The 17686-nt window shown below is 42.8% G+C and overlaps 1 protein-coding gene across 3 annotated transcripts in view; it reads left to right on the plus strand.

The window, feature by feature from the left end:
- The window catches only part of LNX1 (ligand of numb-protein X 1), a 109954-nt gene that overhangs the window by 90774 nt on the left and 1494 nt on the right, over window positions 1-17686 (plus strand). For all 3 annotated transcript variants that reach the window (XM_085058953.1, XM_085058954.1, XM_085058955.1), the window contains 4 exons: window positions 1944-2081; window positions 7737-7914; window positions 10289-10517; window positions 17291-17449. In XM_085058953.1, the coding sequence (XP_084915079.1) occupies window positions 1944-2081; window positions 7737-7914; window positions 10289-10517; window positions 17291-17449 (704 nt within the window). The remainder of the gene's footprint in view (window positions 1-1943; window positions 2082-7736; window positions 7915-10288; window positions 10518-17290; window positions 17450-17686) is intronic.

Raw genomic sequence — 17686 nt, forward strand, 5'->3', positions numbered from 1 at the left:
AATCTTGTATTGTTCTGTTCCACCTCAGTCACATTATAAACTAGAGACCAGGGTGGTTTCCTTTCTCCCAATGTACAGAATTCTGCTTGTGGGTACCAGTTGAGTTCAGAGTCCATGAATTAATACTCCATAGAACCAGATCTGTTAAAAATGTCTTGAAAGTTATTCTGAAATATGTGTGTATGCACCGAAGGATATATTATGAAGCTGTGCAGATTTGAGTTTCTAGTAAAAAAAATGGCATCTCCCAAGATACTGGGAAAGCAACAAACAAGTGCACATTTTTTTACTTCATTGAAAAGAGCACGGCTTGAACATATATATTTCAGGCTTCAAGTTGGAGCTTTAGGAGAGGTGGGTGGCTTATTCTTAACCAAAATGACATTTTTCCAAAGTTTTTTTTAAACTCAGCTACTGCTAGTGAATTCAGTTCCAGAAAGGGCAAACCAAGCTATAAAAACAAATATCCCAGAAGCTTCCTCTGGCTTCTGTTAATTGTCTGTGGGAGATTTGATTTCAACAGTGCAACTGGATCTGGATTTGGTTTTCAGCTGCTTGTTTAACGCCAGCTTTCCTTGGAGCTTCTCCCCAGTGAGTAGGGTATGTCACCATGCCAGCAATCGAGCCAGGAGGTCTGATGCCCCCGGGGCTGCAGTACCAACAAGCATTGCAACTACAGCCCTGGGGGCATCAGGCCTCTAGATGTGTTTGTGGGGGGCTTCACACTGGATACTGAGCAGTTCCTTGGGTATGACCTGAGAACAAGCAGGCAAGACTCCTTCTGCACACTGCTCCTTAAGAACTCCTCCTGCCTGGCACAACACTAAGGTCTTTAGCCTAGAGAGAAGGGGATTAGAGGATTCATTTCTACATCTTCTGAGTATAGCATTGAGGTTATTTCTTCACTGTTCTTCATTTCAGTTCAGTATGTTGGTTTGGCCTTGTGGCAGACATTTATGATTTATCTGTTAACACCTCACTCCCCCTCAGCTTGATCTTTGTAGCACTGTTGTCTTGAACAGATTCATATAAGCCTCACTGAGGAGCAAATGAAGCCATTTACTTGCAGGGAAACAGAATTCAATAAGACAGAAAAAAAACACCTGTACGCAGAATTAACACTAATATCAGGCACAGACAGAGCACCTTAAAAATAACAAACAAGCATTTACTCAGTAGAAGCATTGCACATCTCTCAGGTACACAAGTATTTTTGACTGCATTGTGCAAAAAGGCCTAGAAGTGCTTTGAGCTTGGGTTAATTGCTTTTGAAGCTACTCTTCCTAGAGTGAGAGTTTGAGCTACTTACCATCCTAAACTCCATTGCTCTGAGTGCTTGCTTATGACCACCCTCTTTCTCCATGCTCTGCTGCAGTAGGATTTTATTTCTCAGAATGAAATCCCTTTTCTCCCTTTCTTTAAGCTTCCTTACGCTTGTCATGCTCATTGCATGCAGGTGGATTTAATTACATTGTTTATTCCCCACTTTCACCAGACAAGACCTAAGCACACATGTTTCAGGATTAATTGTATCTTTTTCAGGTTTCCCATCCATTGGCCAGTAACAGCTCTGGTTGTCTGTCTGTGTCTCTACCATGGCAGGCAAATCACTGCTTTGCAGTTGTATACACAGGTGTAGGTGAAAGCTGATCAGCACTCACTGTGATGGATCACTGCTTCCAGCCAAATTTGGGGCATGTAGAAAGTATTTTTGGGGTTAACACCAAATTTTCAAGAGAAGTATTAAGTAGCTGGCAGCAAACTTTTATGAACTTTATTGACCTGAACTGATGCTACTGCTTTATGTCATTGCAACCACAGTAATGGGAAATCCAGGCAACGTTTAAGTGTTACCCACATTTCGCAAACACTCTGGGGCAGAGCTGCAGGGGTTTGCTGCACTGGGGCAGTGGGATTCACGCTGTACCTCCTCCCACCCACAGGCCAGCGAGAAGCAGGTTCACTTCATCGTGTCGCGGCAGACCAGGCAGCAGACCCCTGACCTCCTGCAGGAGACGGGCTGGAGTTACAGTGCTGGCAGCTCCCTGCCTTGTCCCGCCGAGAGAAACAACCCCGGCAAGGTGAGGGCAATTGAGTGGGTTCTGTGCCATCCATGGGATGGGGGAATGGGAGGGCAGCTGGTGTTTTCCAGGGTGTTATCTCTGGTTTCTGTCACCAGGAAAAGCATGTCACTGGGCAATGGAAACACAAAAGCTGTGCTGCTCACTATTTATCCAGTGGTTCTGCCCTGACTCTGCCTGGGGTGGGGAGGGAAAGAGAAGGCAGTGGGCAGTGGTGGGGCAGATGGGCAGATGCTTACATGCACACAGCATCCTGGCCATGGCCACAGATCTGACCAGCAGTGTGAGCCAGCAGAGGACAATGCACTCCAACAAAAACAAAAGGTTTATCTAAAATTTCTCCCTCTGTAGCAAAGTCTTCAGACAAAAAACTTTCATATACTGGCCTGAAAGATTCCCATAAGCAACTTGGAAATTTTGGTAATTACTGGGCTGCTCCTTATTTATTAAGATTCCCATGCCCTGACCCTGCTGGCAGTTTGGCAGAAAACGGCAGCTCTGGTCTCGCTGGCTGCTGTGAGCATGAGGACTGCTTGGAGCTTTGGACCCAAAGTATGTTGGTTCTGCTCTCACAGCACCCTGAACTTGCGTGATGTGAGGTCTGCAAGGGCTGGCACTGTGCAACACAGCTGACCCAAGCCAGGGACAGGGCACCCATCTCACTCACATAAAGCTGTGGTTAGCAAACTGTCCCCCAGCTCCCCCTGTTCACCTGGTCACAGCATGTGTGTAGTGCATTTAGACCTGCAGTATGCTCTTTGCATGAGGCAGAGAGATGCTGGTGCTCAGACATATGAAGTCTTAAAATAGGAACCAATGCAACTAGTTTTCTGAGTTTATTTAGTGTTATTCTTTGCACTTTAGACACAGCAAGGCCTGTCCTTGAACTAAATTTATTTCACTAAATTTGAAGTCATATCCTGGCTAATTTACATTTATGACCCTCAGTGTCACCAGTTAGGCAAACCCATGGAAGCTTGACCCTGGCCACCAGTGCCAGGGGTGCACAGGGGAGGTGTACAGACAGGGCATAAATTCATCCTGCTTGATGGATAGCCACTTGTGTCCTTAAAGGGACCTCTGGACCAAATATCAGGTGCACAGCTGTTAGCCAGAAGACAAGTCTAGCTCTGGATTTTACAAATATTAAAATATACCCATTTTTGCAGGTCTTTTAAAACTACATTATTCAGTGGTTATATGTGTTAAAAGATACTAGTATATATTTACCTATTTTTAGTTTTCCTTTTCCACAAAGTTGCAAACACAGCTCCTGTTAAGTGGGAACAGATTAGCAGGAGTTAAAGCAGAAAGCAGAGTCAATGTTCAGTAGCTACTACCAAGTAGCAAGTAGTGCCCAGCTAATCATGCATCTACAAGGCATTACTTTTAAATGAAGGAATGATTTCCTTAGGAAGATACGTGTAGGACAGCAATTAGCTTTTATTGTTACTCTATGCTTCCTAGGGAAGCTCCAAGCACCTGCTAGTTCTATCATGTTGATTTGATTAATTGATACCACATGGGATTATTTGAGAACATGACTTGTCTCCTTCCTGCCTGAGATCCTCATTTTCTTTTCCTGTACCAAGAGGTATTAGATGGGAGTTCTTGTTAAGTCAAACATTATTTTGGGTAGCTGTGAAATTGAAGGCACAGTGTTGGCTTTGTAGCAGTCCTTGAAAGACTAATGACTAAGTGCTGTAAAGACTAATGAATCATCTCTTTTTGGATAGACCACAGCTTTTAGGGGGGTTTACAGTTTGCCACAAGAGATGAGTATTACATAAGCACATGAGTGGGTGTACTGCTGTGAGCTTCTGTCCATTGCCACCATTTGGGCACTTTCCGGGAAAGATCACAGCCGAATTAAGAAAATCTTGAGCTGTTCCTAACTCCCTTTAGCTTTGTGTGTACATAGTGGATGGCTTCTGTCAGAGGAAATGCTCTGGCAATAGCTCAGCAGATCAGTACAGCCAGTAGACGCAGTGAGCTTCAGGAACTGTGGACTTTTGGTCTGATACAAACATTACTGGAGTGTTAGTTGCCCTTTTATGGGGCATGACTGTGTCCATTTAAATTTTTCATGCTATTTTGTTGAAGGTTTAACTGAATAAATTTGCAGTTCAAGATCTTTAAGCTGGCTTTGGAAGACTTAAAAAACGTTATTTATTTTAAATAGACATTAGTGCAGGAATAATGCTTGCAAGCCTAGGGCCTGTACAGCGTCCTAATGCAGCACAGGCTCCTGCCCAAAACCAGGGTAATGCTTGTTGGCTGGACCTCACTGTCAGGGGAGCTTCCTACGTGTGTGTGGTTTGATGAGTCTGCTACCTACTGCCATCAGTGGGATTGCTTTATTATGTGTGGTTAATAGAGGATTGCTAGCTGCCTTGAAGTCTGGTTAATTTTAAGGTGTTGTTTGTCCCCTGAGCTTACTGTAGGAGGTGGTATTAGAAGGTCAGGAATGCTCTCTTTGAAGGAGACTGCTCTCACTGTAGAGCACGTACGCAAACATGGGCTAAAATCTGCTCTTAACCCTTGGCTGTATTCAGCATCGAGAATAAACTTTAGCTTCTAGCAGCCATCTGGCTTCAGTGGTAGCTCAGGACCACTTTGGGCCAAGCTGTTGGCCTCAAGACAGCCAACCTCCCTCTGTATGGTGTGAGGAGGCAGCCCAGTGGTGACCAGCCTTGTGGCCCACGAGGCTCTGGATAAGAGGAGGATGATCTCTTCTGACCATGCCCTTCTCTGGTGGCAGTGATGCCAGGTGTATGGTGTGCCAAGAGGTTGGTCCTGCACAGGGTCTCGTGGCTCTGTTTTCCTCTGTACAGAGACTGGGGAATCACAGCCCAAACTATTCTGGCTGCTGCCAGGAATCAGAAAAGAGGAGATGTCAGAAACACTTTCTTGTGCAGCTGAGGTTGCAAAGCCAGGCTGTAACGCATAAACAGGCCAAATTCAATTCCTTTGAAGTCAGTGGGAGCTTTGCCATTAATTAAATAACACTTGTTTTTAATTGTAACTGTTTTCTTACTTCTTTCAAATGAGTGGTACTTAAAGCAAAGAAAATGTTCCTGGAGCAGACAATGTTTCCTGACCATATGAGCAGGTTAACCTTCAGGTGAAGTACATTTTCCAAACAGATACAGCCACGGTTTTTGCCTGCAAGACACGTGTCATGGCTTTGATGTTGTGATAATCTGCTGTAAATATTTATTTTCCAGTAAATATACAGAAAAAGAAAAAAAAATAAAAAGAGGAGGAGATGAACTGTTATGTTTTTCTTCCCCTGCCCTTGAAGGTCACTTCAAAATGACAGAGAAGGGCAATTGTTTAGAAGAGAATGCACTGAAATGCAGTCACTGATAAACACTGCCTTTTAACTGGTTTACTTGCTATCAATTATACCTCCAAGCGAGCTCTACGTGTGTTTATAAAAAAGGCTTTACTTCCCTTTCATCACTGCCTGTGTCTCAGTCAAGTCACCCCAAATCCTTTCTGTCTGCAGCCATGTAAAAAACAGCATGGGAAAGAGTAGCTTCAAAGGAAAATTGGTCCATTATGGTTGAGCATACAAGTACTGGTACTTTTAAAATTCTTCATTGAAATAAAGTAGGAAAATTTTTTCCCAAATACTACTTTGAAATCTTTATCTCTGTGCTGATTCCTCAAAAAAAAAAAAATTATAAACCAGCTAATGCTCTAGTGTTTTTGTTGTCTGAGACATGATGTATGCTGCATAAGTAACAGGACTGCTCTGTCACTCAGAGCCATGAATAGAATCCCAATTTCATGTTTTGTTACAAAATTTCAGACTGCAATTTTGTGAAAATTAGTAGTGCCCCTATCCCACATGTTTCAGGAAGTGGCCTTTTCCCAATAGAAAGCCATTCCTTGCCAAGGGAAAAAGGACATTTTGGGAAAAAAAACATGGATGAAACATTAACTTTAATTTGCATAAAGGTAGAACTACTGTGTTTAAAATATTTATACTGTAAAGACAAAGGTGAAAGGTTAAAATTATCTGGACCAGAACATTTTCTGAAGGTTTTAAAAACTTCAGAAATTTTTAGGTTTGTTTGCATGCCCTAAGCCAAATTACTCTGACATAAAGCCTGTGTTCTGCACAGACCAGGTCTAAGATGCCCAAACAACTGTGTTTGTTTGGTTTTTCTCCCAAAGACTGAGAGAATTCCTCTTTCCACTAAGCTCTTTGCTTTTTCTCTACTGGAACTATGTGGCAGCCACTGTTCATCAGCTCAAGCACATAGAAGTCCTTTGCTAAGCTTCTAGAAGGTCCTGTGTTTTGTGGTTAATGTTGCATTACAGAAATCTTGACGTGGAGTTAGTTCCACCAATCACACCTTTAAAAAAAACCACAAACCAAAGACATGGTCTGCCCTACTCCTATAAAAAAATTCTTGCTGTAATCTTCCTTTGTCCATCATTGTCACTTAGGGAGACATTGTGGACTCATCTGCTCCACTTTCTGTGTCACTGGCCCAGGAATCAAGGTGAAATGTCTTTGTGAGAAGTCAGATTTCTAAGAAGAGATTAATGTGGCTTTAGATGAGTTTTACAGATTATTTTTGTGTATAATGAATGTGAGGTCACATTTGTGAATGAGAAGTGGTTTTTTAATATACATTTGAAATGTATTTAGAAGCATGCTATTATATGTAACCCTGGAATGGATGATGCTGTTCCTGCAAGAAGGGCTGGGATTGTCGGGAATTAATGACAGGAGCACTGCTTATGAATTACTTAAGGAAAGCAAAGCACTTGACATTTAAATCCAGATTTTATTTGCCTTTCAAACTCTTCTGTAAGAGCTGAAGACATGGTAAACATGACAATCAGCTCACAGGTTTTGCTGGAGCTTGCATTGCAGTGGTTCTCCATCCTGAGGGTACCTGTGGGTTTGTCTCACCCTCACTTATGCACTAGTTATTGCATGACCAGCTGTGTGTATTTAACTTTTCCTATTCAGGGGCAGAAATACAGGGATGACTGTACCAAAGTGTCCCTTCAAGCACAAGCATTAAGAGCATCCTGAAAACTGCTGGCTCTTCACTGTAAATGTCCTTCTCTTTTCCTGGACAAAAACACTTATTCTTCAAGTGTGTTTCCTCCCATAACTTATATAGAAACACAGATATCTGGAAGACCAAATGAAGTATGTCTTCTAATATGTCCCCAATGGCTTCATTCCTTAAACCCAAAAGGACTACTTCTCACTAGCTGTACAAATGATGCTCAGACTGCAAACAGCAATATAAGAAGAACAACCTGATAGTCAAAGATATGAGATCCACTAGTGATTAATACCAAGAACTTTCTTTTCTTTTTTAATAAAATTCCTTATTTACATTTCAAAGACCTGGTTCTATTAGCTTTATCACTGACACAGCTCTGGTTTCGGTGGGAGCAGTGCCTGATTTTACTATTAAAGCACAGTTACCTTTGTGGTATCTCTGACTGCAGATGCCTAAGCCCCAGAGGGAGCCATCAGGCCAAATGTGGCAAGTGGCTGGAAAGTGCCTTGGTATTCCCTCCACGAGTATTTGTTTTGATAGAAAATGCCAAAGCTGTCGGGGAGGTCGCTATGCTCCCAACAAACTCTGTTTGTTGTTGCTGTTCTCTCCATCACAGAGCACCCTCCACACTGTCACCTGTCATGAGAAGGTGGTGGCTGTCCGGAAGGATCACACAGAGTCGCTGGGGATGACTGTGGCAGGCGGAGCATCTAACCGGGAATGGGATTTGCCTATCTATGTGATAAGTGTGGAACCCGGAGGAGTTATCAGCAGAGACAGCAGGATAAAAACAGGTAAAAAAGATGGATTTTGAAAGCCTGCTTTAAATCAAGGGCTTCTTTTGAAAACTGAGGGATAGTGAAAGAGCTTCACACTCTGACATCTTCAGCAATCCTATAGATTTTCGGATGTGTCAGATTAGACAGTCTCAAGTCAGCTACCAGAAAAGGCATAATATGCAGCAGTAATCATCTCTGTGAAGTAGGAGGCAGGAATATTATGGTAGGAAAATTAGCTTGCACCACCATCTCCTAATGTCTGATACATTAATTGTGCAACCTTCATGTGTTTTTAAAGTAGTTTTTATGCTTATTTAAAATTGCATTCATGAATTTGAATGAAATATACAGGACCAGAATTCCCATCTGTATTAGTTTGGAAACAAGCCAGTGGGAGATTGCAAGTCAGAATTATAATTTAATAGGAAAATTAAAAAAAATAAATGCAATAATACAAGAAAAAACACTGACAGAGTCAGATATAACCTGACACCCTGTTAGTCAGGGTGGTGGTGGCAGTCCAAGGGAAGTAGTTAGGTTGAAGCAGTGATCCTGTGAAGGTCTGGTTTCCTCCTGAAGGTCCAGTGGTAGCCCTTTTCCTCTGGGAATCCAGTCAACAGGGCTGACTTGTGCAGTTCAAAGCCCAAGTTATATCCAGGTGGGAATGCTTGGCTCCTCCCTCCTGGGCAGAGCATCTCACAATAGGATGAGGTAATTCCATGAGTTATGCAGTTGGTTCTTGATAGCCCATTGTCTGTTATCAGGGGTGAGTCACAGCAGGAGATAACAACCAGTGCCCCACCTGCTTTAACAGCTTGTGGAGGTGGTAATAGAATAAATGCATCTATATTGCAACCTAGGACACCATAGTATATGAAGCCACATTAGTGCCCTTTGGCTCAACATCATGTCTGGAAACACTGGCTTCCTGACTCCATTTGGCTCCTGATGTAACAGAGTGATAAAGCTAATAGTTTCTTTGCTTCTGGGTGAATAAGCCTTTAGAGCAAGATGAAGAACATATTTTATCAGTTGGTTTTGTGTGGGTAGGTGGACAGCAGAAGAAAGAATAAACACTTAGGTTTCAGGATGTTACATCTTCCAGAGGCAAATCCCTCAGCAGCCTAAATGCAGCAGTGACACACCTCACCTGCCCTTCATCCCCTGTGTTCTCCTTCAGTCCAGTCATTGCCTGGAAGCTAGAGGGAAATCCTGAGTTTGAGGGAAGTGAAGACACCCAAAAATAGGGCAGATTAGCTGCAACCCAGCCAGGCCCCACAAGCCTGGGTCTCAGCACCTAGAATTGGCACACATGGGAATCTCCCCTTTGTGTCTGCTCAACAAAATCCATGTGAGAACATGACAACAGGAGCAAAACAGCAGGTTTCCCCTTTCCTCCTGCTGGGAAATGACTGCCTCTCAGTGGGATACACTTTCCAAAAAATATTCATCATGAGGCAGCATGGAAAATTCAGCCTAGTTAATTTGATAAAATTAGAAACAAATGAATATGCAAAGTTATAACAGCGCCATAGGCCTCTGATTTAGAGCAGCTCCTAGTCTGTTGCCCTTGTCATTGGGGGCAGACCACAAGCAGAGGTTAATGCTCATATTGCAGTGCCTGGGCTGCCAATGATGCATCTCTACATGAAGAAGCACCCAGACCAAGCACAGAGGGCACCCAGGAAAGTCCTGGAGGGGGAGCCTGCTGTGGAGGGTAGCAGAGCATTTGGCACTGTGGCTGCTTGCATGACATTAGTGATGTCTTTATTGTTCTCCCTGTAATGATTGAGGTCATCTTTGCATTTTTCTCTGAAGCTGCTGTGCCTACATTATAAATAAGGCATACAGAAAGATGGTTTGGCTTGGGGCCATTCAAACAGGCATTAATATGAAAATAATAACACATTATTCCACAAAGTAAACTAGGAAGAGCCAGTTGGAATGCAGTCCTCAGCTTAGGGAGAGCTGGGAGAAAAACATCTTTGAGCTGTCAGGTTTCCAGCTCAGGCTGAGTACAAAAGTTGTTAGCTGGAAGTGGACTCTAGAGACCTGGACCAGTACTAGGCACCCATACCAAAGCTTCTAGGTACAGCAGGAGCCCATCTGTTTGTTCAGCTCCAGATGCAGGACATGATGTGGAAAGAAACCAGGACCAAATCCTCTGTCCAGCCATGCAATGGTTCTGTGTACAGGAATCTAGACCTTTCCCTCATGTCTGTGGCATGTTTACTAGCATATGCTTCATATCCATGTTAAACGATAGGATTAACAACGCCTCATCAGACAGCCAGTTCTTGACCATGGCTTTGACTTGCTTGTTTGTGGAGGTAGGGAGAGGATCCTGGAAGCACTTGCAGGGTTTTTATCATCCTTTTTTTGGTCTCAGGTGACATCCTCCTGAATGTGAACGGCATTGATCTGACAGGAGTCAGCCGCAGTGAGGCTGTTGCCCTGCTGAAGAACACCAACTCCTCAGTGGTACTCAAAGCCCTGGAGATGAGAGCATGTGAAGCCCAGGAGGAACGGGGTCACCTGCCACCCCCTGAGGACACACAGGCCACCTCTGAGAGCAGCGAGTGGTCACCGTCCTGGGTTATGTGGCTGGGGCTGCCACGGTAAGTCCACAGATTGCAACCTCTTGCTGAGGGGGAGTGGGAGGAAAGATTTGTGTTTTCTGGCAATTCTTTCTTTTGGCTTGATTCATTGCACTGACATCTTTATTAAAACCAGGTTCTGTCACTGACTTGACTCTAAATACCTCCCTTTTCTAAATGGGTACGTGTACATGGTAAAATAGACACACAGTTCCCCTAGCAAGGGAGCATAGGATCCTGAATTGTTTCAATCTTGAAAACCTATCTGACACTTGGGGAGTGAAAGGAAAATCTTGCAGTGATACAGGAACTTGCTGAACTGGAGTCTAGGCTCGACCACCCTGCAGAAGGCAGAGATACCCCTCCTGCAACACTCAAGCTGCACAGCTCTTCTCCTTAGCCAAATCCAGCTGAATTGTTTGACTTTACCCAGATGTTACAAAGTTCCTGCAGTTGGCCAGTATCTCCAAATCACCTCTTTTAACCTCACCCCCGACTGAAAGAAGTCCATTTGTCATACACAGGAAGCAGCTGTGTTGTCATTTCAGTAAGGATAATAACAGCCACATCGCATGTCACTAAGCTCTCAACATGCATGGTTTAATACCTACAGCCTCCACGACATTCCATAAAGTATTAAATGAGGACACATTGTGAGTCTGTGAGTATGCAAAGCTGGGATCACAGAGTTGAAGCTGATATTTGGGTTTAAGGAATGAAGAATTTAGCTTATAAGTTCCTCTTGACTGTACTCCTAATGCTGGCAGCAGTTCAGTGTCTCTCTTTTATAGGAGGTCATGGAAAGATAGCCTGTAGAACAGGTGGGCTTTTCTTTAGGCACAGTTTCAGGACTCCATTTCCTACTCTTGCATAACAAGTTTCCCTCTTTCTAGCTGGAGCCATTTTGAGCTCATTCACCTCTCAGCAAGGTCTGCTGAGGGCCAGATATTTTTCGGGGCTTGGTCTGATGCTAATAACTGTATAACGTGCTGAAGCACTGCAAGAGCAGAAGGCAGGCTGTGTGTCTGTCACCCACAAAAGGTTCCACAATAGGCAAAAGGTTCCTCCTTCAGTGGAGAGGCCTATGTCTTTATACTTGTGAAAGAAAAGCATTAAATGGATGACCCTTAACTTGCTACCCCAGGCAATGATAAACTTTTCTCACCCAGTCTCTATGGAGACAGGCAGGCCCAGGGAGGTCCTCACTCCTGCTGACTTTTTCTGCACTCCTGAGCTTGACCAGCAGCATGGTGAAGGCACTAGAGCATGGGTAATGCTCTCAGTAAACAGACAGCAACAGACTAGAGGCCTTATAGATGCTGCAATCTGCAGTGCTGAGTCTTGCCTTCTATCACCATCCGTTGCTAGAGGGACTGAAATAATTGCAACCTGTCTATGCCACCTTCACTGGGCTCTGTAGAAAACCTGAGCTGCCTGGTCATCATCATCTGCTCACAGCTGCCTGAAGTTTCCACTACGTTAGCATGATAGGGGAGATAAAGAGCAGAGCTCCATGGTACTACAGGCTTGCACCCAGAGTTCACATCAGACAGTTCTGCTTTGCAGTTTGGGGAAAAAAATGGTTTTCCCATTTTAAAAGCAGTTTCTGAGCTCACTCTGTCCTTCCTGCTCTGAAGGCTGCATGTGTGAACGCATTCCAAGCCTTTTGGTCTGAAGGAAAATCAACCCCAGTGTCAGCAAGGCTGAAGACAGGAGTTCATTGTAACTCCATCCCCAGCTGCGAGGCTGAGCACAGCACACAGCATGGCCCTTCTCCTTCAAAGAGCCATGGGCAGATTGGTATGCTGAGCAGGGATGCTGCTCCCAACATCAGAGTAGCGCCTGGGATGGGGACCAGCACGCTTTGGATGTGACAGTAACAAAGGTGCACTGTATTCCTATTAGCAGCTGATTGGCTGAGTAGGGGCACAAGAGGATCAGGTTTGGGATGGCTCACTAGATATTAGCAGATCCTTCAGTCTTCCCCAGCATGAGTGTTCACCCACTTATTGTTCTGATTCTCCAGGGTCCATATCAGCCATCTGGAAGTCCTTCAGCAAGTTCTCTCACTCGGATGTGTGTCATGTTAACTCATTGTGCTCCAGGTTGAGCAGTTAACCTTTCTCTATCTGACTTTCTTTTTGCTTTTGGCAAGGATCACATCTCACTAGATCCCAAGATATTGTCAGCAGTCTCATGACATTTTCCAGACTACTAGAGAAAATTATATTCTGTCTAAATAGGTGTCCAACAGGTCCATCCTGGAAATAGTGCCTGATGTGGAGTTATGGGGCAAAATGTTGAAGAATCATCTACTTTAAATAAAACCATTTACTAGAGGGACTGCTCCAAGATATGCAAGTCTAAGAATGTTTGGCACAGCTAACGGAAAAGTAGAAATGTTAAAATCATGATTATGCAGGATCATGGAAGGTACTTGGGAAGATGGGCAGGAAGGGGCACACTTATGTAAGACAAACTGAACAAAGAGAAAACATGGTTAAACTGGTGGGCCAGAAAGAGGCATGGTTTAAAAAAGTTGAGGCTGGATAGTAGATTATTTAAATTATTTTAAGAAGGGAAAAATGTGGCTCTAGACAAACCCTGAAAGTGCAGTGTGTGTATCTGTTCACAGCAAGCAAGGTGGGGTGTTCAGAGGCAGCCTGACTTCCTGACTTATAGTGGGATGTTCAGGCTCAGGAAACTGAGGGGACAGTAGAGTCTTTCCTTCTGTCTTCCAAATCCTTGAAATTTTGAGGAAAATCTTGTGAATGGCCCCATAAAATGTGCTGAGTTGAACTAAATACTAGAGCATGTCTACAGACTTCTGTCCATGACCAATGAAATGGGAAACGGGCTAAAATTAATAGTTATTGAAAGCAGCTTACTGTAAATGCCTGATTTTCCATACTAGAACAGAACTCTCCCCTTTCCCAGGGACTGCATGCATATTACAGAGATGGGTACAGACAAGGGACACAAATATTAAGAGTTAGGGAATTATACCATTTTTCTGGATGCAGTTGGTAGCAGCAGAATCAAGTCATCTGATCCCTTGCACTCAAGCTCAAAGACTTGGAAAAGCCATCTTGCTAATTTAACATTTGGGATCTTACTCAAATTTTGGTCCTTTCCTTGATCTTAGAATTGTTTTTTTTCACGTTTGTATGGTTTAATAATACATAAACAGCTCCTCTGTTCTTTCTGTAGTCTGATTCAATATGTGGTGGTTATAAAATACGTGCACATGTGCATCTGACATCTGTCAAAACTTGGCCTGCATGCAAGCGGAGGGGCTGCGGGCTGGGAGGAAACAGTGATGCAGGACCTTAAGCATTCTCGCTCGAAGATTTATTTCAGGGTAGCTAATTTAATTGTTTGTTGTTTAGAAAGACAGATCTCCTTTATTGGTAGAGGGACATGTTATTGTGAAGCATGCACAAAGGAAGTAACAGGGAACAGCTGGCAAAAAAGCATTTCCCCAGCTCCGTGATGCTGCTTTTACTCTTGCTTGTTTTCCTGCTCTCTTTTCTTTGCTCTGCTCACATTTCCTTCACTCAGCTAGTGCCTAAAATACTTTTTAGATCACCCTGTCATAACATTTACAAACATTAATACTTCGCACAATTGCCTTTCTTCATCTGCAAAATGAGATGGGAAAGACAGGAGGTGGCCAAAGTCATTCTGCAACTCCTGGGGTAGAACAAGACATAAAACATGAAATTAGGACAGAAACACCCCCAAAGTAACTCAATCCAGGCTGTAGGACTCTGATGGAAGCAATTCTCAAATATTACTTTGCTGCCATTTGGGTACTGTAGTGGGGTGGGAGGAGGGAGTTGTTATTGCTGAAGTCCTCCTGCAGTTGGGCTCGTTTTCATTCCTAGAGCATAAGGCTACTTGTGCTTCATGAAAATCAGCTGGGAACTGTACATTTAACTGCTTGAAAACTGGCACTTTTAAATTCCTCATGCATCAGTAACTGATGCTCCGTTGTAATATTTCTTAGGATATGACCCTGTGGCTAGACACTGTAAATCCCCAAATCTTGTATGGGAGGCAGGTTCACACATAAATTATACCCTATCCTTATCTTCTGGAGTATTTACAGACAGAGGCAGAAGACTGTGAGCTGCTCTCTTCCAAGGCAGGAGATGGTTCTCAGACTGGTTGCAGTTCAGTGGGTTGTGGAAGTTTGACTGGGTTAAAACTGGGGCTTTGATTACCACAGAAGTATAATCTATTCAAACACACTAAGCATCTTTGCATGGTTTTCTTTTCTCTCTGTGGTACTTTCTAGCTTGTCTTTATGATTAAGCAGACCTACATGAATGGACTCCCTTTGGGCTGCTCTTTGCTTAGGCAGAGCAGGCATCTGTATTTAGGCACTGAACTGTTCAGAGCAGGCAGTAGCTGCATTACACAGCTCAGCTTTGCCTGCCAGCATCCTCTTCACATTTCTGACAGCACTGACAAACAGCTGATGGATGATGCACTGCCATGCTTATACCTCTATCCCGTGGGATGGAGATAAGAAAATATCAGGTTAAAGGCATCCTAGACGCTCCTAGACACATCCTAGACACTCTATTCTGTCAAGAGTCAGTCTCTAGCTATGGCTGTTGTGATGGGTTGGACCTGCCTGCAGCACCACCCACAGCAGGATGAGAGAAAAGAGGAAGAGCAAGTAAACTTATGGGTCAAACGACAGGGACATCACTGACTCATTACTGTTGTGGCCAAAACAGACTTGGCTTGTAGAACTTAAAACATTTAATTACCAGTTTGGGTATTGGGAACCAAAGGGGACAAATTTATAAACACTTTGGGGAACCCCCTTTTCACAAGCTGAGCATCACACCAGCACCTCTTCTCCTGACTTCCATGTCTCCATTGCTTTATTGTCACAGCAGGCTACAGCCAGTCCCTTAGGTAAGGCAAAAGCACGGGCTTGGAGGCAGGACAGTGGTGTTCCTTGGTTCCCATGTTTTCTCTGCTCTGGCAGAGAGAACAATTCTAGTGTTATTATGCGGTGTCTATTTTATTTAAACTCATCATACACTTAGCAAATACATATTTATACTTTGTGGACTGATGGAGACAATGCAACTACTAACCTTATAGACTGCATGTATAGAATGCACATAAGCCATGTTTGGCTTCAATGCCTGTTCTCCTCCTATCTTTACCTGTTTGTCTACTGCTTTTTTATGGCATTAGGATTTAGCTGATTACCTTTCTGTTTCAGGAATGTGCTCCTTAAGGCAGTGATGTGTAGCACTGGGCAGCAGAGACCCCTGCCCCAAAATTACCACTGAATTATGGCACTAATGGCTGAATCCTGGCATTGCTTGGTCATGACCTTGATAAGTACCATTAAACATAGAGGGTTTAAGTGATTTTGCACATTGAAGAACTCCACAGATGCTAAAGTAATAATGCCTGGCTGCTGAGGAAAGAAGAAAATGTCACCTGTTTCTTACATTAGCAGCCAGTGAGTTCTTGTGCAAGTTTTACATACCTACCATCCTGGCAGCAGGTGAATATTTGTAGGTCCTGGGGGACTAATCTAGTATTACTGCTGTGAAAGACAGCAAATGCATTATTTGACAAATACAATTTTTAAAACACTAGGCATATCAATCTTTAAGATAAAGGCTATTTATCCTTCTATGGAAGTGTCAGGTGCTTCTTAGAAACCTAAAAAGTCTCTGAATAGAGCTTGTAACAGTTGCCTGCTGTAGGTCAGTCTATATTTTAAGATTGGGAGTAGCAAATGTATTTTCAGTCATTCAGTAATTTCAGTCATTCCTGGGTACACCACTAATGAGTGGGTTAAGTACTATGGACAGAAATTTCTATCACTCACTCTGTAACTAATGGAATTTATTTTGTTTAAAAAAAAAAGGAAACAGAAATGAATGTACTCAGAGCAATAGGCAACATTTAAGAGTCCAATAATTCTATTCTTGTTTTCCCTTATTCCTAGTTTTGGAACCTAAGCTTTGACTGAGCATAACATACATATCATAAAATACATTCAAAAGACAAATGGAGGGAGAAGCAGATTTCAGCACTCTTACCATAAAATCTTGTGTTAATCATTACAGTGAGGACAAGCTATCTTCTTGAGGGCAGACTCAGTACTCCAAAGCACTGACTCGCATGGTTAAGTTTCTCTCATCTTTCATGCTGTGACTTATCACATTACTCAACAAGCTCAGGATCCCTAATTCCACCAATACCTGTCTTTGTGTCTTTTTTGTAATTTGTGTCATTTTTGTGTCATTTTTGTGTCATTTTTGTAATTAATTCTATTGGCCTTAAAATTATTTCACTTTACATGCACCACAGTAACAAAGGCCTGACCATTTTGACATAGTCAAGCATATACAGGCTCATATCTGGAAGATAAACAAGTCATTGGGCTGTACAAGGTAGATGAAACAGTGTTTTTTGAATTGATGATTTACAAACATTAAATCCAGTCTTAAGCGCTTTTCTCCATCACACCAGCTAGATCATTTGCATAGCTTTCTATCCTATAAAAAAACTTATTTTACACTTAAGCCCAAGATTACCTAATAATTTTACTTTTGGGATAACTGGTTGTGGATTAGGTAAAAAGCAGTACTACAGAAACAGAAGTGTAGGTGCTTAATACAGTGGAACTATGGTGCTATTTTGACTCTTAAAAACACTCTATGGGTGCATGAAAAGGCAGATTCATCATTAGTGGTGCATCAGAATCTGAAGTTAACTGTAAGACATTTAATTAAACTGGTTTATTTCAGATATTTGTACAGCTGCAAAGAAATTGTATTACGAAGAAATACATCTGGAAGTCTTGGCTTCAGCATCGTAGGAGGTTATGAAGAACATACTGGGAACAAACCATTCTTTATCAAATCCATTGTTGGGGGAACACCAGCATATAATGATGGCAGAATTAGGTAATGATAACTATCTAAAAAAAGTAGCATTTAAGTTTGTCTTCCAGTTAACTTGTAGAGATTTTTAAAAAAGCATGTCTTCATTAAGCCAGTGAGGGGGAAAGGGGAAGGACTCATTGATACAAACTAACTGTGGGAGATCTGGAAACAGGATGTTAAATATCCTGAAGTTTAACAGGTCTGCCCTCATAGCAGAATGTTTTCAGATGTCTAGCAATCTACTAGTAGGTGAATAAG

The sequence above is a fragment of the Lichenostomus cassidix genome, chromosome 4 (genome assembly GCF_008360975.1).
Source record: "Lichenostomus cassidix isolate B80296 chromosome 4, HeHo_3.0, whole genome shotgun sequence".
Taxonomy (NCBI): Eukaryota; Metazoa; Chordata; class Aves; order Passeriformes; family Meliphagidae; genus Lichenostomus; species Lichenostomus cassidix.